This window comes from Aspergillus candidus, assembly GCF_002847045.1.
Source record: "Aspergillus candidus strain CBS 102.13 unplaced genomic scaffold BDW47scaffold_28, whole genome shotgun sequence".
Lineage (NCBI taxonomy): Eukaryota > Fungi > Ascomycota > Eurotiomycetes > Eurotiales > Aspergillaceae > Aspergillus > Aspergillus candidus.
Window position 1 is genome coordinate 45,080 of NW_020194033.1, and position 21,565 is coordinate 66,644.

A 21,565-nucleotide genomic window follows, 5' to 3' on the forward strand; every position below is an offset into this window, starting at 1 on the left:
TTTTTTTGGTTTTTTGGTTTTTTAACGACCATCGAAATAATGTGGTCGACTGGTTCTTTTCTCGGAGTTTGCCTCTCATCGAACGATTGAAATACCCATGGGCTTGGAAGAGCTGGAGTTAGAACGCATCTATCTTATTCATCATCTATTCAGTCATAAACATATGTCCTATATCATAGATAGCGAAAATCACTTGGTTTCTCTTTGCATATGCATAATATTCTCTATACAACCATAATACTCCAGTCCATGTTGCTTCTAGTATCTAAACATGGTGATGCAGCTATATAAAGTGTGGATTGAGTCCTTCTCACAGCACACTAGCCTATTTGTATTTGCCCCGAGCAGAGGCCGTAATTTGTGCGCTCAATTCGAAGAGGTATGTATCGTGGGTTGACCAGGTCGAGATTGACACCACCAGAATCCGAGTCATCAATGCTTTGCTCATATACACACTTGATGAGACAGCACGTATGGAAGTCCCCAGAGCGAGCGTAATGACAACGGTTTAGCCCAGAGTATGACCAGTAGATATGCCCGAGACGAGCAGAGCAGTCCATATGTGATCTACCCCGGCACGATAGTGAGGACACAGCACCAACAACCAGCGTGGTTCTGTTCAAACCTCTCGGGAGGTATTTGAAAATCCATCATTTCTCTCGTCTCCTCGACAACCAGTCCACATACACCGTCACCCGTGTGGGGATCCGTTTAGGTCTTCTGCACAAGCGCATTATAGTGCTCCCCAAGGCCGTACGTATGCCGATAGTAGGCCATCCAGACAACGCGCTTGCGTCTCTCCTCCTCATCCAACTTCTCCAAATCCCCAGACTCGACCTTTTCAATGCGCCCATCTCCCTGGATAACATTGATATCGACCCCGTACGCGCGCGCAATAGCGGAGAGTTCCAGCTGCCCTCCCCACTCAGCTGTGAGCTTAATCTTATGCGTGTACTGGCTGACAGGCTCCTCCATGAACGGCTGGAAGTCGTCCGCATGTTCGGTAATAAAGTCCGCCGTCACTGCCCGCACCGCGCGGTAGCCGTCGTGCTGGGCCGAGGCGACGTTCTCGACCCGCGCCTGTGTCGGCCCCTGCAGCGGCATCCGCTCCGGGTCTGGCTTCAGCCCGAGTCCGGACCCTTCAAGTTGGCATGCTATCGCTGAGTAAAGACAGTGTCCGTCGGGGTTGATCTCGATTTCCTTTAGCCCCAGACGCTTGAACACCCCCTCCATCACTTCCCGCTCATTCCCCCGGTGGTCGGTCTGTTTCGAGGCTTCTTCTGCGGCGACTTCCGACTGGGCGGCTTGCTCGGCGGCGCGACGGGCTAGACGCGCCTTCTGACGGTTGGGTTTCTTTTGTCGGGGAGTGGAGGATTGCGAGGCGGATGATGTGTCGGCGGGGGAATCGGTCGTCGGCGTCTGGGAGGAGGTGGTGGAGTCTTCTTTGTCTGTGGTTTTGCTGTCATCGCCATCGTTGATGTTCAGGTCTTCGATCCCATTGACAGGCTCGGTGGAATCTCCATTTAACTGGGCGATTTCTGCCTGGTGTCGCTCGGAGACATCTCGTTGGAGGCGGTCGCATTCGTCGTTGATTCCTTTGCGCGTCTTCTTCGTTGCGGATTTCTTCTTCTGCGTGATGCGAGCCTGGAGGTCTTTCTGCTCCTTGCGGTGTTTGGCTAGTAGTTCGTCCATCTTGGTGAAGACGCTCAGTTCGAGGCGAGAGGATGGATGAGGTGAAAAAGAACGAACCCCGCGATATCTCCGACAAAACAGCAGGGCGGATGACATAATCGCTCTATAAACTGACTCTGTCTCACGACTCGATCGACAGACTCGCCTCTGCTTTATTACTTTCTATAATTCGAGGGTAATTCTCATTTACATATGACCAGACTTCCAATTTCCGCATCACTCCAATAGATCTAGTCGTAGGGGGGAAGAGTTGATCGCAATCGGCGGGGGATGAATTCTCCGCCTCAGGCAGGCCTATCGCATTGACGTCGGTCCAGCCATGTATGGTTTCTCCTCCGTCCGCCTTCAATCTCTCTCTCTGCCGCCACCCTTCATCCTCCACCATCGATTGATGTTCGTCTGAATCAAAGGTCGCGAAATGGACTACTCATACTACTCGAACCCGCAGTCTCAACAGTACCCGCCCTTTTACGGGTTCAATGGAGCAGCGGCCCCCGACCAGAACAACCAGATCTCGAGCCCCGATGACATCCAGGAGACTCTAGCTTCGTTGGTGCGCCTTGCCTCATGGAATGATTGTCGCGCCAAATTAAGGATGAGATTAATGCTGACCGCTGACAGAACTATCAAACCTTCGATCCAGCGTTTCAGCCGCCCCCGGGGTCCTACGCCCTTCCGCCACAATCGCCCCCAGAGTCTTTCTCGAAACAGTCCTCCTCTAGCAACGATTTTCGCAACAGCCACACGGAAGTGACATCCCTCGATGGCACCGAGGACCAAGCCGGGGGTCTAGGACCCAGCAGCAGCGAAGAGAAGGACACCTCTATGCCGGCGCAGACGAAGCGCAAAGCGCAGAACCGCGCCGCGTAAGTCATCTACACAACTATCCAACCGTATCAACAAGTGAGCAAACTAACACCACTTTCTTCCCCCAAACCACAGCCAAAGAGCCTTCCGCGAACGCAAAGAGCGCCACGTCCGCGACCTCGAAGACAAAGTCACCTCCCTGCAAGACAAATCCAGCGCCATCCTCGCCGAAAACGAGCGTCTAAAGCACGACCTCGCCAGATTCAGCACCGAGAATGAGATCCTTCGCGCAACCTCCCGCCAATCCCTCGACGCCCGAAACCCAAGCCAGCCCTCACCACCACCGACCGCCACAACCACCGGCCCGATGCAGTATAGGCCCACGGATTTCTCGTCCGATGGGGGTCCGGACGGGGAGGACGCGTCCCCGCGCCACCGCATCGCCGTGTGCAAGATTACGGGCGAGAGGCTTCTTGATGCGGGTGCAACGTGGGACTTTATTCAGAACCATGAGCTCTTCAAGAAGGGGCTCGTTGATATCGAGGCTATCTCGGCGAGGTTGAAGGGTATGGCGCAGTGTGATGGGCGGGGACCGGCGTTTGCTGTGGGGGCGGTTCGTACGGCGATTGAGGAGGTTGCTGCGGAGGGGAAGGATGATTTGATATGATTCCTTGCTCCTCTTGCGTCTCCTTTTTTATTGATTTCGGCTACGATTTACGCTTGTTATTTATTGGTTGTTTGGTTTGGTTCAGCGGTATGTGATGGTATGGTATGGTATGGTGCATGTGGCGACAGAGCTCTACTATGGGGTCTTCAAGGACGGTTCTGGTGTGATTTGGATGTGTTGGTTTCATTCCTATTCTTGCTTCTTTTGGGACTGTACAGACATCTCTTCGCCATCTTAGTCAAAGATGTGCGCGAATGTCCGACAATCCTTCTTTACTTTTCAATGGCCCCGGAGTTATGGGAGATTCACCATTCGACCACGGTCTTTTATTTCATGCTCTAGTTATACGATATATCCATCCCATCTGGGTTCACAATTTGACACGACACATTTACTTGCTTTTACAATGCTATCTGTCCATCTATCTTGATATCATATATATAGTCATCATGTGTTGTTTGCGAGAACGTAGTGTCCCGGTTGATATAATAGCAGTATTTTTACACTTTACATTTGACCAAGTCATACCATGCATGCCTTTGTCACCCCTATAGGCCACCAGTCAACTACAAAAGCCGCAACAGCTCCAAATCCTGCGCCACAGCGGGACTATAAGGTGCGCAATCTTCCAGGAACTGCATCATCTCTTGACTCCACTGCTCCCAGCCGGTGGGTAGGGTACTCCGCAGCCGCGCATCGTGGGAGTGCGATATACAGTAGAAGAGGAGTACTTGGCCGAAGAATCTACATCGCGTTTGTTAGTCTGGTTCATTCATTGACTGGTTGGGTTGGGTTGGGGTGTATAGGGTTATGACAGTGGAACATACTGCGAACAAAACGCGAACTTAATCGGGATGCAGCTCTTCATGGAGTGGAAGATGCCTCCCACGACAGGCCAATTCATGGCGTTTCGCAGCCCGATACGCATCTGCTCGAGGTCTTCGTCGGAGATGCATTGTGGGATGCGCAGCGCTTTGTAGAGGTAGGGTCGGCCGATGTGGAACTTGGCGATCATGTAGCGGCCACGGAGCATTGCTTCGGAGATGGCTGTAGCTGGGGTTAGGGGGCGGTGGTGGTGGATGTCTTGTTGGGGGTGGGGGGAGATCGGGGATGGTGATGGGGCGGGTTTGCCGGGGTCGGTGGCGGAGACGGCGGCTGGAGTCGTGGGGAGGGTGTCGGGGAACTGGAGGACGGAGGGGAGGTTGAGGCGCCATTGGTCGAGTTGGTGGTGGAGTTCGGCGTTGATGGCGGGGAGGGGGAAGGTTCCGGTGTCGGCTGGGGAGTTTAGCATAGGTTGGGGTGAGAGGGGGGTGTTTAGAAGGATATATTGAACGTACAGTAAAAGTACAGTGAGTGGCGGATTCGAGTGAGGATGATGCGGTGTGCGACCTGCGCGAGAAAGTGGTACTGGAAGAAGGAGTCGTCGACTTCATCGGAAGACGATGATGACCGGGTGGACACGAAGCCGACGGTCTCGAAGCTGATGAACTTGGGTATAGGCACGAACTCTTCGAGTCGGGCGAGTCCGCTTGGGGGGAGGTGCAGTTCTTGGACTAGGATCGTCTCGTTCATCAGGCAGTTCCAATACACGCGAGATTTCATGTCGCCTTCCCACTCGTCGAAGTTGACATTGTGACTGATACTGTCAGTATTATCAAGGTCAGAAGGAATACACTATGCTTACTTGGTCAGCATTGAGAGACAAGACGTGGCGGCGCGGTGAAGCATCGCCCACGAGTCCATGGGTCGAAGGATTTGGGTATAGTATACACTGCAGCATGGTCAGCCACCGTTTCGTTAAGCTATCAAGCCATGGATGGGGTCCATACGAAGATAAAAGATAGAACTGGCAACTCTGGATATCGTTGTGACACATGAGAAACCCGATGCGCCGGCGAGCTTCATTGAAGAATCGTAGCCCGGGAGGGTCTTCATGGATCACGTCCATCCACTCAGGCGGTTTGAATCGCCCGCTTCGGGTCCCCGGCAGTGGGTAGTTCCCTTCGCGGTGGGCCTGGACCGCTAGACAGCCCAAGGCTAGGACGTTGAGGACGAGACAACTCTCCATCGTGAACCCGAACCCACTCCCGATGGCGGCACCCAGCGTGAACGTGAAGTAAAAATTCTTGTCCATGATCGGGGTAAACGGGTTGAAGGTCGCGAAGAAGGCATCCGAGAGTCCCTTGATCATAGCTAGCGGCAACGCCTCGAGCCAGTCTTCTCCCGCCTGCACCGGAAAGGGCGCCGTGTACATCATTAGCTGGGGCCGTTTCATCTCCAGATCAATGACATAATTTTTCCCCAGCCTCTCGTGGGCTTCGAGAAGCACCTGCGGAAGGACCGCTCGTGCCCCCGGCCACAGGATCACACCATGCTGGCTGAAGGAGATGGACACCTGTCCGTTGGGGTTGGGCACATGGGCCTGCTCATCGAATTCAAAGTCATCCGGTTCCGCTTCGTCCGGCGTGAGAGCCTGCGCCAGGTCATTTGGCGCAGGCGTCGGCGGCTTGCCGACGCCATGAGTCGTGCCCGATCTCGGGGTATTCCCTTCGGACGGATGATCGAGAGCACGGCCCAGCTGGCCCTGCAGGGACCGGACATCCTTCGTGATCGCCGACGGAATGTTCTCCAGCTTAGTCTCCAGCCGATGGAGTGTGCTCATAATCAAGCTGAGCGAGTGATCCCGCCTGTTGTCGCCAGTCAGCAGCCACCCACGCCTGGCGCGAAGACGCACGGATCCATGCGGGGGGGCGGAAAACATACTTGGAGGACTTGCGCTCATTATAGACGCATTCTAGACCCAGCGACTTACACAATCCACACTTGGGGCGCGATTCGTCGCACCGGGTCTTCTTCAGCCGACATGTTTCACACGCCTATCACATCTGTCAGATCTGTCCGCGGCGTATTCGCTCGACGCGCGCAGGGAAGGCAAATTTTGTCAGACACATACCACTGTGGCGATGAAGTTGCGCGGTCTCTTGGCCTGCGACGAGGAATACTGCTCCTGACTGGGCGAGAGGAGGTCGTTAATAGGCAATGATCTGTTCTGCGCGTTATCGATATGCTCCGGCGGCTGCGAGCCACCTCTGGACAATGACTCTTCGAACGACCGCTTGCTCATGGCGCATGGTTGAATCGATCCGGTAAGAGTCACTAACCGCTTGACAGGCTAACGCATCCACAGTACTCCGTCGACCGGTCCTGTGTCTTCAACAGTGTCGAGGAATGGTACAGGTACGTTCAGTGGGAAGAAGTGACTTCGGCGGCAGTCTGGGCCCCGGCCAGCCAATCACCGCCCGTGCGCGTTCTAGATCTGAATGACTCATCCGTGCTTATCGGGGGGCTTATCGGTGAGTCACCTGACGGAAAATCCAGCGTCATCGCGAGAACCGGTTTAGCCATCTCTCTGTAACCTCACTTGTCCTGGTTTGTTGATTCATATTACTTGGATCTGTTCTCGCTGGTACCGTGCAGTATCTATTTCACACCGTTGACTATCGTGGAATCTTGCGTCTGGGACGCACATCAATATGCCTATCCAACAACCCTCCAACCAGATCAAATTTACCAACGTATCGATCGTGCGTTTAAAAAAAGGTTAGTATACATTTCGTTGGTCTAGAATCATCGCTCCTAGTATAGGAAAAATAGAAGAAGCAGAAAAAAAAAAGATGAAAATTGAAAAGGAGAAAAATCCGTTTTCCAACCCCACCACCCCGCTAACCATGATTTCTCCCCAGGTAAAAAACGCTTCGAACTAGCCTGCTACAAAAACAAACTCCTCGAATACCGCTCCGGCGCCGAAAAAGACCTCGACAATGTCCTCCAAGTTCCCACCATCTTCCTCTCCGTCTCCAAAGCCCAGACAGCCCCCTCCGCCGAGCTAGCCAAGTCCTTCGGGCGCGACGTCTCCTCCGACGAGATCCGACAGGAGATCCTGCGCAAGGGCGAAGTGCAGGTCGGCGAGCGCGAGCGCAAGGAGATCATCGAGCGCGTGGAGCGCGAAATGCTGGATATTGTCTCTGGCCGGTTGGTCGATCCGAACACGAAGCGCGTGTACACGTCTGGTATGATTGCCAAGGCGCTGGATCAGCTGAGTTCTGCCAGTGGGCAGTTGCAGACTCAGGGTCAGGATGGGGATGGCGAGGCGGAGGAGGCCCGGCCGAAGAAGCCGCTGTGGACGGGTGTTGTTGAGAAGAAGTCTGCGAAGATTCAGGCCCTCGAGGCCATGAAGGCTTTGATTGCTTGGCAGCCGATTCCGGTTATGCGCGCGCGCATGCGTCTGAGGGTCTCGTGTCCTGTGGCGCTGCTGAAGCAGAGTGTTAAGGCGGGGCCAGCGGAGGGAGCGCCGAAGGCTAAGGAGGGTGGGGGGCAGAAGTCGAATCCCAAGACTGGCAAGAAGAATGCGAAGGGGTCGAAGAAATCGGGGAAGCATCAGGAGTCGGATGAGGGGTCGGATGCCGAGCTGCCGGTGCCGGCGGCGAAGGCTCCGGGGACTGTCAAGGATAAGGTCCTAAGTTACATTGAGTCGGTGGAGACGCAGGAGGTGATGGGGGATGAGTGGGAGGTGGTCGGGTTTGCGGATCCGGGGGCCTTCAAAGGGTTGAATGAGTTTGTGGGCAATGAGACTCGGGGTAGGGGGCGAGTGGAGGTTCTGGATATGACGGTGACGCAGGACGAATAAATCCCATTCTGCAGCACCTATCTGGCTGTTTCGAACTTGTCTACATAGATAGACGTTGCTGATATGAGTGATGACCAAGATGATTGTCGATAACTAAATGCAAGGATACCAACTCTATTTCTTCGATTGCTTCGAGATATGTTTTCACGCAAGCCGTAGTCTGTATGATAGGGATATGACTTGGCCAGTGCTAGCCATGTGGATCATGCAAGTACGCCTGGTGTTAACGCGATATGGAACCAGGGTGTTTTACTATACAGTATGTCTAGCGCTTCAAATGCAATGCCATGCAGTAACTCCAAAAAGCAAGTACCCAAATGCTTCACTTCCCTACGCAGAACCTAAACCAACGCATTAGCCATACTCCAATATTCCCAAACAAGAGGAGGGAAACCTACTTCTCAAAGATAACCCCCAGCACATCCTCCACATCCCCACTCTCGCCCTTCCCAGTAATCTTAGCAAGAGCATCAGCCGCAAATCGGAGGTGTTCAGCGGCAGTCACAATATCCACTTCCATTCCATGGGCGGGGTCCACCGACGATCTCTGGGGTTGTGCTTCGTCAAGAAAGTCATCCAAATGGCGCAGACATCTTTCTAAATTAGCGCTCTGCCGGTGCGTCACTCCGAGTGAGTCCTCCCAGTAGGATGCGTCGTATGTTCCGGCTTCGCCGTCTTCCCCTCCTAGGGGTGATGTGATTTCTTCGAATGTGGTGACCAACCCTCGGAGGAAGGTTTGTAGTTGACCTGGGTCTGAAGGGTCCACGGATATGCCCTTTTGGGCTTCGCTGCAGGAGATGAAGAAGATGCGTCTCTCAGGGACATCTGGAAAATGGATGCCAACTGCTGCAGTCAACTGCTGGGCCAGTTGTCCGTTCCGGTCCTCCTGAGGCAGTAGGTCACATTTGTTGACTGCGACGACGACGCACTTTCCAGCCTGCGTGCAGTCGTGAACAGCGCTGGCCACTTCCGGCTCTACGGAGAGCTGATACAGCGACGGGTCGTCAAGCCGCTTCTCCAGAGAGAGAACCACAATGACCACGTCGGAATCCAACGCCCGCGCCTTCGCACGACGGATCCCTTCCTGCTCCACTGCCCCGATGATAAACGAGCCCTGTCCAGCAGGCGCCCCCAATTCCGATCGGATCCCAGCCATATCCCCGAGCTTGCAGTACCATCCGCTCAGATCCACACCCACATCCACGATATCCCGCGTGGTCCCCTCTTCGGTGCTAACAATGGCCGCCTCCTTGCCCACAACCTGGTTCAGGAGAGAGCTCTTGCCCGCGTTCGGAGCTCCGAGAAGCGCAACTTTGATCCCGCTGCGCAGTAACTCTCCTTTCGACGCGTTCTGGATGTGGAATCTAATCTGCGCCTGCAGTTTCCGCACTTGCGATGAGACCGAGAAGGTCAATTCGTCGGGCGACTCGTCGAAATGCTGATCCTCCGAGAAGTCAATAAGTGCCTCCATCTCCCCGCGCGCAAAGAGCAGCTGCTGGCGCCACTCCTCGTATCTTTTCGACAGAGCATCGCTGGCCCCTCGGACGGCGAGTCGACGCTGTTGCTCTGTGTCCGCCGCCAAGGTATCGCCAAGCGCCTCAATCTGCGTGAGATCCAATCTGTTGTTGATGAACGCGCGCCGGGTGAACTCGCCAGGCTCAGCGTAGCGAACTGACTGCGCTGGCTGATTTAGTCGCGCGAGGGCCGTAAGGACGGATCGGACAATCGCCGGTCCACCGTGCACTTGAAGCTCAAGCACATCCTCCCCTGTGACGGTCTTCGGGCCGGGAAAGTATAGCACCAGCGCACCGGCATCGAGGACGCTGTTGGCGGACGGGTCGCGGGTGGGATCGTACAGCGTGCGGACTGCTGCCATTCGCGGTCGGGGGAGTCGCGTGTTGGGACATAGTGCGTTGTAGATCTACTCGTACAAGACGAATCCAGATTGTCAGTCGCTCTGTACTGTCCGCCAGAGATGAGAATCACATTTCTAGTGGCTTACCTGCACGCATGCTGGACCGGAAACCCGCACGACTGCGATCGCTGCTCGCCCGGATGCTGTGGACAGCGCATATATGGTCGACTCGCTATCGAATGTGGACCTGGAGGGTATCGACGCAGAGAATGGTCGGACCTGTGGACGAAACAATGCTGGAAATGCAGCACCGCGGAATGGACGCGCTTTACTCGGCGCCAACGCGGAGATCCGACTCCATGACGGGCGACGTGGGCTCACCCACCGCAGGCTCTGGGTGGAGAATGCTCGCATGCGCAGGGAAAAGAAAGGAATGGCGAGGTATGGTGTAGAAAATCAATTGTTCGAAGGGATGTAGATGTTGCAGGGTTTAGAGTAGGCGGTTGAGACTGATAAATGCGGGAAGTGAGTGACGGGATTAAATGCCGGATCCACCACCAGAGACCGATCTGGTGGCAATATGGCATATCTTGCAGCTGTTTTGGGTTTGTTTATTACTTATTACAATAGACAATATACCTGGACTAATTTATGTTCTTTCATAAAATATTCAATTGTTTATTCTCGAGAGTTTAGTATTGCCCGCGATTCAGCGTCTTGTAGGTAGTTGTAGACCGTATGGAAAAGACCAGGCTATGCCGGTCATGCTGCCGATGGAAGGTTGAGATCGAGAGTTCAATGTATTTATTTCTTTGTATTAGCTTATGTTTAAAGTGGGCCCATTCTCTATCGATGTTATAATGTACAAAAGGCCCCTGTCAACAATAAGCGCGAGCTGATCTTTCATTTCTTGCTGGGAGACGATTTCTGTTCGGGTTCCGTATATGAGATATGCATTTCTTTCCAACGCTTGAGCGGTGGTTTGGCAAACATGTATTTGTCCATGAGAACGGTCTGAAGGGTCGCGATATTGGTACTGGTGATCCAGTAGATCATGAGCGCGGTCGGCATCCCATGCAGATAGGACGAGGCACCGATGTTCAGGGCCAGAACCTGGACAAATCCTTTCAGCAGCTTCATTGACAGATGCCGCCCTCGCTCTACCCGAGGTAGATCCGTGATCTCGGACATCTTCGGCGACTTCCAGCCGGTGCGAACATTCAACAGTATGGACAGGGTCAGCGTTAAGGGCAAGATCCCCGTTGGATCCCCGGCGAGTAGATCGGGAAACCAAAGGGCGCCTTCCGTCGCCAGCGACGGCTCGACAGCCGAAGGGACATAGCCTCCTCCTTCCGAAGGAGTGCTCTCAAGGAACGAGAGGAGGTAAGGCACCAGGCCGCGAGTACTCCCAGACATTTCCCGAAGGCTCTCCATAACGCATAGCCAAACTGGAACCTGTAGAAAGGGAAGAGGGGCCCAAAACCGGGCTACATTCCAGCGTCGGTACAGGACCCGCGTTTTCCCAGCTAACTTGGCTTTGAGATGCCGGCGCGCCTCTGCAGGGGGGACTGGCTTTGTAAAATTTTTCCGGATACCCGTATTAATCTCATTCTGGTAGTACCTTCGCCAGGAATCGAGAAGAGGTATGAGGTCTCGCTGTCTACGAGCTTGGACCTTGGTGTATATTTGCAATGGCAGAGCGACAGTCGTCCGGACGATGAACGCAGTCAATGGGATCGACAGGGCCCATGGGAGGCCGCTATATGTATGGACCCCGTGAACGAAACCCGAGGACACCTCCAGCACCTCTTGAACAAACGGTCTGGAATTTGTGGGGTGGAAGTGTCGGATCTGCTGAAAGAACGGCCGGGGCGGCGCGCGGAGCGAGGAGCGGAAGGTTCTCATCGCAGCCTTGACCCTCGGTCCATTGGCTGGGGAACGAGGAAAGATTGAGATGGTTGATATCTCGGGAGTTGCGCGGACACAAATGAAATTGGTCTCTCTTCAACGATGGGCAGATTGACTCCGAACGCAGCAAATTTCTAGAAACCTCAGGCCTTATCGGGATACCGGGATCATGCTAATCACATGATGTGATGCATTGCGCTTAGTCATTGTTTAGTTGGTGTGGTCATAACTCCGCGTATAATCTTAGCAGCCTTGATGGGGTATGTACAATTTGAGGGAGGATTCAAGGGCTAGAAAAACGAAAAGTTCCTGTCTGTTGACTCCTTCTCCATAAGATGTATAATAAATAGAAGAGCGCAGAATATCCAGAGTATCACACCCTCGATCTTCAATACATTTGTAGTAGCTCAATCCTTATACTCCGTAGGGTTTATATAGATGTGGAACTGGAATGTCAAACAGAACAAACCGCGGGGGTGCCTGCCTCAGGCCCGCAGGGTTTCTTCCCCTGAATTCAATCCGATGCGAATGGACCACGCGCTATCTGAACATACCTCCGATCGATCGCTGCAGAACAACCCTCAATGGGCCATGGAATTACTGCAAGCTCCCTGAGTCAGGGCGGACAACTGTTCAGCAGCGGATTAACTACTGTGGTTATCAATTGATTCACTCCGCATTCCCTCCCCCGAGGAGCTTTGTCGCCCACTATCCGTATCGCTGGGTGGAGTATGCGGTACTCCTGCTTCTGATCTAGGTTGAATATTGCTGCATAGCCACGAGCGCACCGGCCTGGTGCCGATCGAAATCCAATCGCACACATGGCACATACCCTCTCTCCCACCGGTCCACCCTTGTCGCCGAGCCCCAAAATGAGCCTGTCGCTGCCCCTCCGGTCATCGGACGATGCCGCGCATTCGCCGACCAAATCTTCCAAGGCGAACGGCCTGCCTCGACTCTCACCATCCCCGTCCTTCATCCAGACCCGGTCTCCCAGCAGTTCGCACACGTCGGTGCGTCGCCGCTCCGTCGATCGTGTTGGGGCGAGCACTGCGCCCCGACGATGCAAGTCACAATACCCCCGCGATTCCCCCGAGCGACATGTCGAATATATCCTGGTGGCCTCGTTCCATATTGATCGGGGCCCCATCATGGAACATCAGTACCCGACGCCTATCAGTGGGGATGAGAGCATGTTGGCCGAACTGATGCTTCCGGATCAGACTCACGTCAGAAGTCAGGACTGGACCATCTTCTTTTTACACAAGGACACCAGCGCAGACGGAGACGATGACGATTCCGTTTCGGGGAAAAAGAAGAAGAAGAGAAAGGGCAAAAGGAACGATCAGGAGGGCGGCGAGGGCGACGGCACTCCAAACGAGGACGCGGAGGAGGCGTCCGAAGACGATGAAAGCAGCGAAGACGAAGAGGAGGGGGGTGAGGGGCCACCCTTGATGTATGTGCTGAATCTTGTAAATACGAAACAGGATAACACAGCCAAACGGTACGTTCCCCAGTCCGAGTCTCTCAATTGCTTTCGATTATGGTGGCTGACAGGTCTACAGTGGTGCGGTTGTGAAATCCATGGCGATCTGTACGCGGCATTCATTCCTTCACATATACAAGGTGATTCTCCCTCCCGACCCGGAAAGGGATGTTCGTCTGACCTGAATTAGCCTTTGCTGCTTCTGGCCTTGGAGGACTATTTCAAGTCTCCTTATCCAGAAACGCTGGCGTCGCTGTACGAAGCCGTGAACAATATGGACCTGTCTTTGCTGCCGAAGTTGTCGCTTCTTGAGCGGACCATCTTGCAAGCCAGCAACTCCAAGGACATCTTCATCGAGAAATTTGAGAAGATGATCCAGCAGCGCATGGCGGAAGAAGGGGAGCCCAACGATGATGAGTGTCCGCCCTCGCCCAAGAAACTGACTTCGCGATACGCACTGCCACGCGACACTCACGAGTTTGAGTCCAAGGTTGTCTACCATGATATTCCTATTCCGGTCAAGGTGCCGACTCTGATCTGGCCCGAGATTGTGGGAGATTTTTCTCTCATCAAACTCGTCCAAATCTTCTCTGCCACCCACTCTACCAACCCCCAGCCGTTCCCCCTCCACTCTCATTTGACTACCAGTGGCGCCTACACTCATCCGATCATTGTGCTTGTCAACGCCATGCTCACACAAAAACGGGTCGTGTTCCTGGGACATAACCGTCCTTCGGGTGAAGTCGCCGAAGCCGTTCTCGCAGCGTGTGCCCTCGCGTCCGGCGGGATCCTCCGCGGTTTCACCAGACACGCTTTTCCCTACACCGATCTCACCAAGATCGATGACCTTTTGAAAGTACCGGGGTTCATTGCTGGAGTGACCAACCCCACGTTTGCCAACCATCCTGAGTGGTGGGATCTTCTCTGCGACCTTCCCACGGGGCGGATGAAAATCAGCAGTCACATTGAAGCTGCTCCGGTCACCGAAGGCATGCTGTTTTTCCAACAACAGACGCCATTGACCTACAACCACCACGCATCCCACACAGACCCGACGGGGGACAATCTGTTTATGGAAGATGTTCAACGTAGCATCACCAACCGGTATGGTGAAAATGCCATCCGTGCGAAATGGCGCGCCTACATCACCAAGTTCACGCGGATCGCTGCGGCCTTCGAAGAGACCGTCTACGGTGCTTCAAACCTCTACATCATCGGACCCAATGAAGAGCTGTCGCCGGAGAGCCCGAGCGGCCACCAAGCCGATCCGTTAGACCCTACTACTCTCCGCGGCCATGGTTACGTGTGGGCCGACGAGGGGTCCAAGCAGCGCGAACTCATGGCATCGGTCTCGAGGATCGAGGGCTGGCGCTCGACACGATCCTACTACTCGTTCATCCAAGACATCGCGGCGATGTACTTCCCGGCACGCCCCATCCAGAAACCGGATCTGCATCATCACCACGATCGGTTGCGGACCTTGAAACTCTCTGCGCCGGACGCCGGCGCCGTCTACATTGCGTTCTCGCATGCCGTAAAAGACTACGCCGGGATCTGCCAACTCCTCACGGTGACTCCCGAAAACCAAGCGGGACTGTTCTACATCAGCATGGGCCTCTTCCATTCTGACCGCACTGTTCGTGAAGCCACTGCCGCTCTCTTGGAGCGAATCTCCGTCCACGCGGCTGGTCGCCACTTCTGGGCGCAGCTCAACCGGTTTTCGAAACTGGCGTTCTTCCGAGTCAAGCGGGAGAGAGATGCTGCACTGAGTGCGAGCCCGATCTCACCCCGGTCCCCGGAGACGGTGCCTGGCGAGCCGCAGAGTTTGGTAGGAGTCGCTATGGGCGATGGCGGAGTCGGAAAGACCTAGTCAATCCGATACTTTTTCGCACCTGCGTTGGTTCCTTTGGCAGGATATTTGTTTCGCCCCTTACCCGATTCCTCTATATCACATTATCTCTATCACCTATACATATTCCCATGCCCTCTAGCCAGTCATTGTTGTGACTATGTCTGTTATTTCCATACTCGATTCAGCTTGCCTGGAATGGACCAGTGCAAACCAGTACCCTTCATCTAGTTTATGATACTTGTCACGACCCGGTACAATGCTTCTTTTGCATACTCTCCATCGGTGCCCTTGCCTTTTTGTATATGTTGGGTATACGTATTACGTGCTAGCACCTGTGGGGTCACTCTATAAGAGGAAGAACGCTCCGAGGTATTCAATCTTGTACTTAGACATTACACAACACTAGCACCCATTGATGACCGTTGGATTCAACCCCATCTTCTATACTTCATTGATAAAATCCCAGTCGACCTCAGCAGCCCAATCTATCATCATACCATCGTACACGGAGTACAATATCAGATGACTGCGCATAGACAAGTATGTATCACGTGACATAAGCAGCGACTCGAGACCAAATCCACTGCAGATTCGATGCGGTCTGCAGGATAGTCTGTGTCAATTGATCGACCCTTTCTCAGGGTCAATTACCACCGCGTGAGCCCTCCTGTTCTCCACTCCATCCACGACCTATTGCTGCATAGCGCCAAGTCCACAGACACTTTTCCCTCCCAGATCGGCAAAGGCTCCACACTCGGCAGGGTTTCTGGAAATTCCGACACCGTCTGGGCCAATAACAGCGGCCAAATTCTCACCTTAGCTGCCGAACGCGCCGACGTCACGGAGAGCCCGGAGGGTTTTTGGGGGGTTCCAATCGGTACTCCTTAGCTGCTTCTGCGTCTTCTTTCTTTCTTCCCAACAGCCCGCTTGGAGAAGTACACGTTAGTCGTCCTCCCGCGGAGTACTTCCTCCCCATCGCATGACCCAAGCTGGATGCAATTTTGAATATGTGTCTGGTTTGAACTCCCAGTTCCCCATTAAGGAGCACCCTCCACCACCATCCCCCCCCGTCCCACAGCTCCTGAAAGGAAAAATAATTTCAGACCGAGAAAAACAACGGAACAGGAATTTGGAAACGTTGTCCATTTTGGAGCAGCCCCGCATCGCACGCAACTCGGCCCTTTCAATGAGTCTCTTGTTGACCCCCCAGTGCGCTTGAACCTGAACGCTCGCGTTCTTACGACACCCGGTATCAGTCTTTGCGACGTGACCTCCAAAGGGCAGCCTTGCGCTGGTGGATCCCCCTCACCACGACAAATTCCTCGCGCGAACACATCAACCTTTCGGAGAGAAAAAAGGGTACACCTGCGATGGCTTCTCCATTCGATTCGGGGCCAGGCCTTGCGAGCCCGAACCTCAATGGCGTGTCGTCCTCTCGATCGCCGCTGTCGCGAACCGCCGACCCGGCCGTTCCGCGGAGGGCGCCGGGATCGAAAATCCCGCCGGGGATGCAACCCCAGACTGGAAAGGGAAGTCTCAAACAGGAAGATTTCATGAATGGGATGGAACGCGATTTTAAATCCAAACACTTGGGGTTGATGGGGGTACTCGGGTGGATTTTGTGAGATTGCGCCCCCTCCACCACGTGTCCTTGCGGACCAATGTTCTTTTTTACTGACTCGTGGGGATGAAAAACAGGTTCCTACACGTGGTTGGGATATTTTTCTTCACGAAGGGATTTTTGTTGACGCGCATGGTGCTGGACAATAAATCGTCCTGTGAGGTGCTACCGTATGCCGACCCATCGGCGCAGTCCGCTACGCGCGGTGCGGGCCAAGGGTGTTGGCACCCCAAGACATTCGATAAGGCGGTTGTGGTCATCATCGATGCTCTGAGATACGATTTTACGGTGCCCTTCGCACCCAGTTCAGAGAGTGAAATGGCGCATCTGTTCCATGACAACATCCCGGTCCTGTACGAGACGGCCGTCAATACGCCGGAGAACGCCTTTTTGCTCCCCTTCATCGCGGACCCCCCCACCACAACCCTCCAACGACTCAAGGGTTTGACAAGCGGAACGCTGCCGACTTTTGTCGATGCCGGTTCCAACTTCGCGGGGACCGCGATCGACGAGGACAACCTGGTCGCTCAGCTCCGCGCCGCGGGGAAGACTCTGGTCCAGCTGGGGGATGATACCTGGCACGCTCTCTTCCCCGGCTACTTCGACGCCAACCTCACCCGGGCGTTCGACTCGTTCAATGTCTGGGATTTGCACACCGTCGATAACGGCGTGACGGAGAACCTGTTTCCGCTCCTGAGCCGCGAAAATTCGACCAAATGGGACGTCATCTTCGGCCACTACTTGGGTGTTGACCATGCGGGTCATCGCTATGGCCCCAACCACGTCGCGATGGGTGCAAAGCTCCGGCAGATGGACCAAGTCATCCGGGAACTGATCGCCAAGATCGATGACGATACTCTGTTGGTCGTGATGGGCGACCACGGCATGGACTCCAAGGGGGACCATGGCGGGGAATCCAGCGACGAGGTCGAGGCTGCGTTATGGATGTACTCGAAGAAGGGTATATTCGGCCGCACCAGCACCGAAGCGGTGATGCCGCCCCGGTTTGCCCGCGAACGATTCGTCCCTCAGATCGACCTGGTTCCGACCCTGTCGCTACTCCTTGGAATGCCGATCCCGTTCAATAACCTGGGCGCGCCGATCGATGAGGCCTTCGCGGGCCGTAGCGGAAACGACTGGAAGAACCTGATGACCGTTAACCGGTTGACCGCGGCTCAGATCAAGAGATACCAGCACGCGTATGCTCTGAGCCACGGTGCGGACGAGGGCCAAGAGTACGAGTCGCTGGGGCTCTGGGAAGCAGCCGAAAACACTCTGGCAAAGGGTGGAAAGTCAAACGTGGCAGCAGCCTACCAGTTGTATCGAGAGTACGAGCGCAACACCCTGGATATCTGCCGTGGGCTGTGGGCGAAGTTTGATATTCCGAGCATGCTGCAGGGTGTTGCGGTTCTCGCCGGGGGAGTAGCCTTGCTGGTGTTCTATGCGCGAGGCATGAAGGCGGACCGGACGGAGCTTACCGCGCCCCTGCTCTCATCCGCTGGAATCGGCTCGGGCGTGGGTGCTGTGGCTGGTGTCTTGCTCGCCGTCACCAAGGTGCTGGACATGCCGGCCGTGGAAGCATCCGCCTTGATGGCTGCTTCGGGGAGTATCGTCGCCGCTTCGTTCGCGATCTTTGGCACCCCATCGCGCTTGACACTGCCGCTCCCCAACTCCCTATGGGGCTGGCTTGCGTTGGTGTTCACCGTCAGCCAGTCCATCGGCTTCGCCTCCAACTCGTACACGATCTGGGAAGACGACATCCTTCTGTTCTTCCTCTCCACCTTCGGCGCCGTCGCGGGTATCTCCTCCATGCGGCAGAAGTCGACCGCGGACCGTGTTCTGGGAGTCTACCACTCGATCCTCTTCATCATCCTCGGACGCATCGCTTCGTTCTCGCGTCTCTGCCGTGAGGAACAGATGCCGTTCTGCCGCTCGACGTACTACGCGAGCGCCACCTCGTCGACCTCGGCCCCGTGGCAGCTTGCGATTCCTTTCATTGTCGCGCTCGTGCTTCCCACCGTGGTCAAGGGCTTCTATGCTGGGTCCAAGTCCTACGAGGGGATTGCCACGCTTTGGATCGGATATGGCTTCCGGGTCGGGCTGGTCCTCACGTCCGTCTTCTGGATGCTCGAGGGCGCCGACGATGGCGACTGGCTTCCGGTGAGCAAGGAAACTCTGAAGACGATCCGCGTGTTCGTCTCTCAGCTGGTGCTCGCCTTGGCTTTTGCGGCTGGCATGACTGGGTATATTTACTCGAAGCCGTGCGTCAGCATCGACGTCAACAAAGGCGACTCCGAGCCCGAGGCCAAGACCAAATCTCCAACCTCCACGCAGCAACCCGGTCGCACAACCGTCACCATCCTTGGGTTCGGCAACGTCTACGGAACGCGGTTCTTCCTTCTCGTCATCAACTTCTGCCTGGCCATCACCCTCATGCAGAAACCGATGGGCCAGGGAGCCATCGGCCTGCTGCTCTGGCAGATCCTGTCGTTGCTCGAAATCCTCGACACGAACGCCCTGGTGTCCACAAACTCGTCCATCGGGCCCGTTGTCCTGGCCCTCCTGGGGTCCTTCCACTACTTCACGACCGGCCACCAGGCCGTCCTCAGCAGCATCCAGTGGGAGTCCGCCTTCATCCCACTGTCCACGGTCCAATACCCATGGTCCCCCATCCTGGTAACGCTCAACACCTTCGGTCCCCAGATCCTCACCACCGTCGCCGTGCCCCTCACCGTCCTCTGGAAACGACCCCTCCACCTGAGCGACCAGACGGGTTCGCAGTCCGCCAAGGCTAAGAGCCCGACGATCAAGATCCTCTCTGACGTCGTCCAGGCGGCTTGTACATACCTGCTCTACTTTGCGACCGTTAACCTTGCGACGACAATGTGGGCTGGCCATCTCCGTCGGCACCTTATGCTGTACCGCATCTTTAACCCCCGGTTCATGATGGGCGCTGCTCTGCTGGGTGTTGTTGATGTCGTGCTGGTGTTGTTCTCTGTTGCGGGGGTGCGGTATAGTGTTTTGAGCGTGGGTGATATTTTTGGGTGGTAGAGTGCTCTCCTAGCTGCTTGACTCCTTCATCAACACTCTCCGGCTCCGCCATTCGGGTTGGGTTTCATCGTGCCGTGCTGCACTTCCCAGTCCCCTTTGTCTACCACAGAGTCGATCCCTCCACGACTGGAGTAGTTGCCTCCTTGACAGGGCACTATCGTGGGATTACCTCGTTCTTTCATCATATTTTATCTTATTTATCTATTAGTATTTTTTTTTTCTTGCATATTATACTCGTGTCCTGTTACGAGGTGCTTTGTTTATATCATATAAAATGCAAAAAAAAAGTTCAAACACATGATCCATAGTACTTCTAGGCAAATCCTAAAGATGTAATATGAAAAGATAAAACCGTAATGAAGCATGAATTGTATCAGATTAGCCCGACAACCATTCTACCTACAAAATAGAAGAAAAGAGTGTTTCAAGACCGACAATCTCCCCACCACCCAGTGTCAACCGTACTCGGCCCGCAAGCGATTCGGCCTCGGCAGCGGAATTGGTAAGAGCATCACGGCTTCTGACAAAACCATGACTGATCCTCTCTTCTTCTTCCACATACTTCCTCTCTGGCATTGACATCCATTGATTTCTTCCCACTGGCAATTTTATTCCATTTTCCAGAGTATATAATATCGTCGCCTCAATCGTTGCAGTCACTGTCAGTTGACATCGCCCCATCCAAACTTAACTCCGATCGCCACCTCCGGTCCTCCCCGCTTTGGCACCGATCAACCTCCACCCCCCTAATCAGAGATTCTTTGGACGACTCCTTTACATATTTGTTGTGGAGTGATCGCGATACTGTGCAATACATAATTCCAGAGTCTCGGATTCGGTTTCAGTTGTTCTAGAGCACAATTCGCATTGTGTTATTTTACACACCCCGCTACGATATCTGCCCCGCATATTGCCAGTCGAGTCATAATAATGCCTGCCTCGACGGAACCGAGTTTGCAATTCGACTCGATCGAAGATACGGTTGCTGCTTTTAGTTAGTGATTCTCTTTTACTTTCCGTCTGTCGTTTTCGTCGCAGTGTCGGGGGGTCGTCGGTGGAAAGAGAAGGGCTAACGCATGCGACACGCAGAGAATGGCGAATTTATCATCGCTCTCGACTCGCAGGACCGGGAAAATGAGGGTGATCTGATTATCGCGGCCGAGTCTGTTACAGACGCCCAGATGGCTTTCCTTGTCCGGTTTACCAGGTAGGCCCTCCTCTCCCCTGACGGAAAGTACACCGGTGAATCGCGTCCTTACTGATGTCCGGTACGACAGTGGCCTGATTTGCGCCCCCATCACCGCCGACATCGCCCGCCGCCTCGCCCTCCCCCAAATGGTCGTCGAAAACGCCGACCCCAAGGGAACAGCCTACACGATATCCATCGACTCCAGCGACGACTCCGTCACGACCGGCATCTCCGCACATGACCGCGCCCTCGCCTGCCGAACGCTGGCTTCCCCGACTGCCCGCATCGAGGACTTCCGGCGTCCGGGCCATATCATCCCTCTGCAGGCTAGAGACGGGGGTGTGCGCGTGCGCCGCGGACACACCGAGGCTGCTGTTGAGTTTTGCCGGCTGGCCGGGAAGGCGCCGGTGGGTGTGATCGCGGAGCTGGTTGAGGATGGCGAGTTGGTCCCTGGGGTGCCGGCCATCGGTGGTAACAACGACATGATGCGACGCGATGCGTGCTTGCAGTTCGGGAAGAAATGGGGTATCAAGGTGTGTACGATTGAGGATCTGGTGGATTATGTGGAGCGGATGGAGAAGGGCGCGGCGAATGGGTCGCATTGATCTTAGAGTGGTCGCAAGTTATATTGTCAGACGATTTAGATAGATCTACTAGATTACATTATCATACGGCGCTTGGGCTTGACTGAACAGTCTCTCTATAATATCCCTGAATGTCTGTCAAGATCTGTAAGGAGGCGACAGAATA

The 21,565-nt window shown here is 54.6% G+C and overlaps 9 protein-coding genes across 9 annotated transcripts; 5 read left to right on the forward strand and 4 right to left on the reverse strand.

The window, feature by feature from the left end:
• Positions 1 to 196: 196 nt before the first annotated feature.
• On the reverse strand, positions 197 to 1,716 carry BDW47DRAFT_107135 (deubiquitinase OTU2). Its single transcript, XM_024812929.1, has one exon. The coding sequence runs from the start codon at positions 1,690 to 1,692 to the stop codon at positions 712 to 714; it is 981 nt and encodes a 326-aa protein (XP_024671225.1). The 5' UTR covers positions 1,693 to 1,716; the 3' UTR covers positions 197 to 711.
• Positions 1,717 to 1,904: 188 nt separating this feature from the next.
• On the forward strand, positions 1,905 to 3,570 carry rsmA (putative bZIP transcription factor (Fcr3)). The gene is made up of 3 exons (XM_024812930.1): positions 1,905 to 2,245; positions 2,314 to 2,558; positions 2,635 to 3,570. The coding sequence occupies exons 1-3, from the start codon at positions 2,111 to 2,113 to the stop codon at positions 3,164 to 3,166; spliced, it is 912 nt and encodes a 303-aa protein (XP_024671226.1). The 5' UTR covers positions 1,905 to 2,110; the 3' UTR covers positions 3,167 to 3,570.
• Positions 3,571 to 3,617: 47 nt separating this feature from the next.
• On the reverse strand, positions 3,618 to 6,434 carry BDW47DRAFT_107137 (putative C6 finger domain protein). The gene is made up of 7 exons (XM_024812931.1): positions 6,120 to 6,434; positions 5,930 to 6,042; positions 4,996 to 5,853; positions 4,851 to 4,937; positions 4,504 to 4,802; positions 3,994 to 4,441; positions 3,618 to 3,910 (listed from the first exon to the last, which is right to left on the reverse strand). The coding sequence occupies exons 1-7, from the start codon at positions 6,288 to 6,290 to the stop codon at positions 3,733 to 3,735; spliced, it is 2,154 nt and encodes a 717-aa protein (XP_024671227.1). The 5' UTR covers positions 6,291 to 6,434; the 3' UTR covers positions 3,618 to 3,732.
• A 168-nt stretch (positions 6,435 to 6,602) lies between these two features.
• Positions 6,603 to 7,957, forward strand: BDW47DRAFT_107139 (guanine nucleotide exchange factor SDO1). Its single transcript, XM_024812932.1, has 2 exons — positions 6,603 to 6,766; positions 6,910 to 7,957. The coding sequence occupies exons 1-2, from the start codon at positions 6,700 to 6,702 to the stop codon at positions 7,851 to 7,853; spliced, it is 1,011 nt and encodes a 336-aa protein (XP_024671228.1). The 5' UTR covers positions 6,603 to 6,699; the 3' UTR covers positions 7,854 to 7,957.
• A 2-nt stretch (positions 7,958 to 7,959) lies between these two features.
• On the reverse strand, positions 7,960 to 10,203 carry BDW47DRAFT_107140 (tRNA modification GTPase). Its single transcript, XM_024812933.1, has 3 exons — positions 9,856 to 10,203; positions 8,252 to 9,774; positions 7,960 to 8,194 (listed from the first exon to the last, which is right to left on the reverse strand). Exons 1-3 carry the CDS (start codon positions 10,120 to 10,122, stop codon positions 8,176 to 8,178), a joined length of 1,809 nt encoding a protein of 602 aa, XP_024671229.1. The 5' UTR covers positions 10,123 to 10,203; the 3' UTR covers positions 7,960 to 8,175.
• A 245-nt stretch (positions 10,204 to 10,448) lies between these two features.
• Positions 10,449 to 11,729, reverse strand: BDW47DRAFT_107141 (putative mitochondrial export translocase Oxa2). The gene has a single exon (XM_024812934.1). The coding sequence runs from the start codon at positions 11,611 to 11,613 to the stop codon at positions 10,612 to 10,614; it is 1,002 nt and encodes a 333-aa protein (XP_024671230.1). The 5' UTR covers positions 11,614 to 11,729; the 3' UTR covers positions 10,449 to 10,611.
• Positions 11,730 to 12,488: 759 nt separating this feature from the next.
• Positions 12,489 to 14,972, forward strand: BDW47DRAFT_126420 (AFI1/MesA family protein; the record flags this gene model as incomplete). Its single annotated transcript, XM_024816549.1, has 3 exons — positions 12,489 to 13,120; positions 13,182 to 13,242; positions 13,293 to 14,972. 3 exons carry the CDS (start codon positions 12,489 to 12,491, stop codon positions 14,970 to 14,972), a joined length of 2,373 nt encoding a protein of 790 aa, XP_024671231.1.
• A 624-nt stretch (positions 14,973 to 15,596) lies between these two features.
• Positions 15,597 to 19,904, forward strand: BDW47DRAFT_107143 (mannose-ethanolamine phosphotransferase GPI13). Its single transcript, XM_024812935.1, has 2 exons — positions 15,597 to 16,575; positions 16,653 to 19,904. Exons 1-2 carry the CDS (start codon positions 16,325 to 16,327, stop codon positions 19,624 to 19,626), a joined length of 3,225 nt encoding a protein of 1,074 aa, XP_024671232.1. The 5' UTR covers positions 15,597 to 16,324; the 3' UTR covers positions 19,627 to 19,904.
• A 311-nt stretch (positions 19,905 to 20,215) lies between these two features.
• On the forward strand, positions 20,216 to 21,442 carry BDW47DRAFT_107145 (3,4-dihydroxy-2-butanone-4-phosphate synthase RIB3). The gene is made up of 3 exons (XM_024812936.1): positions 20,216 to 20,620; positions 20,716 to 20,833; positions 20,904 to 21,442. Exons 1-3 carry the CDS (start codon positions 20,557 to 20,559, stop codon positions 21,418 to 21,420), a joined length of 699 nt encoding a protein of 232 aa, XP_024671233.1. The 5' UTR covers positions 20,216 to 20,556; the 3' UTR covers positions 21,421 to 21,442.
• The last annotated feature ends 123 nt before the right edge of the window (positions 21,443 to 21,565 follow it).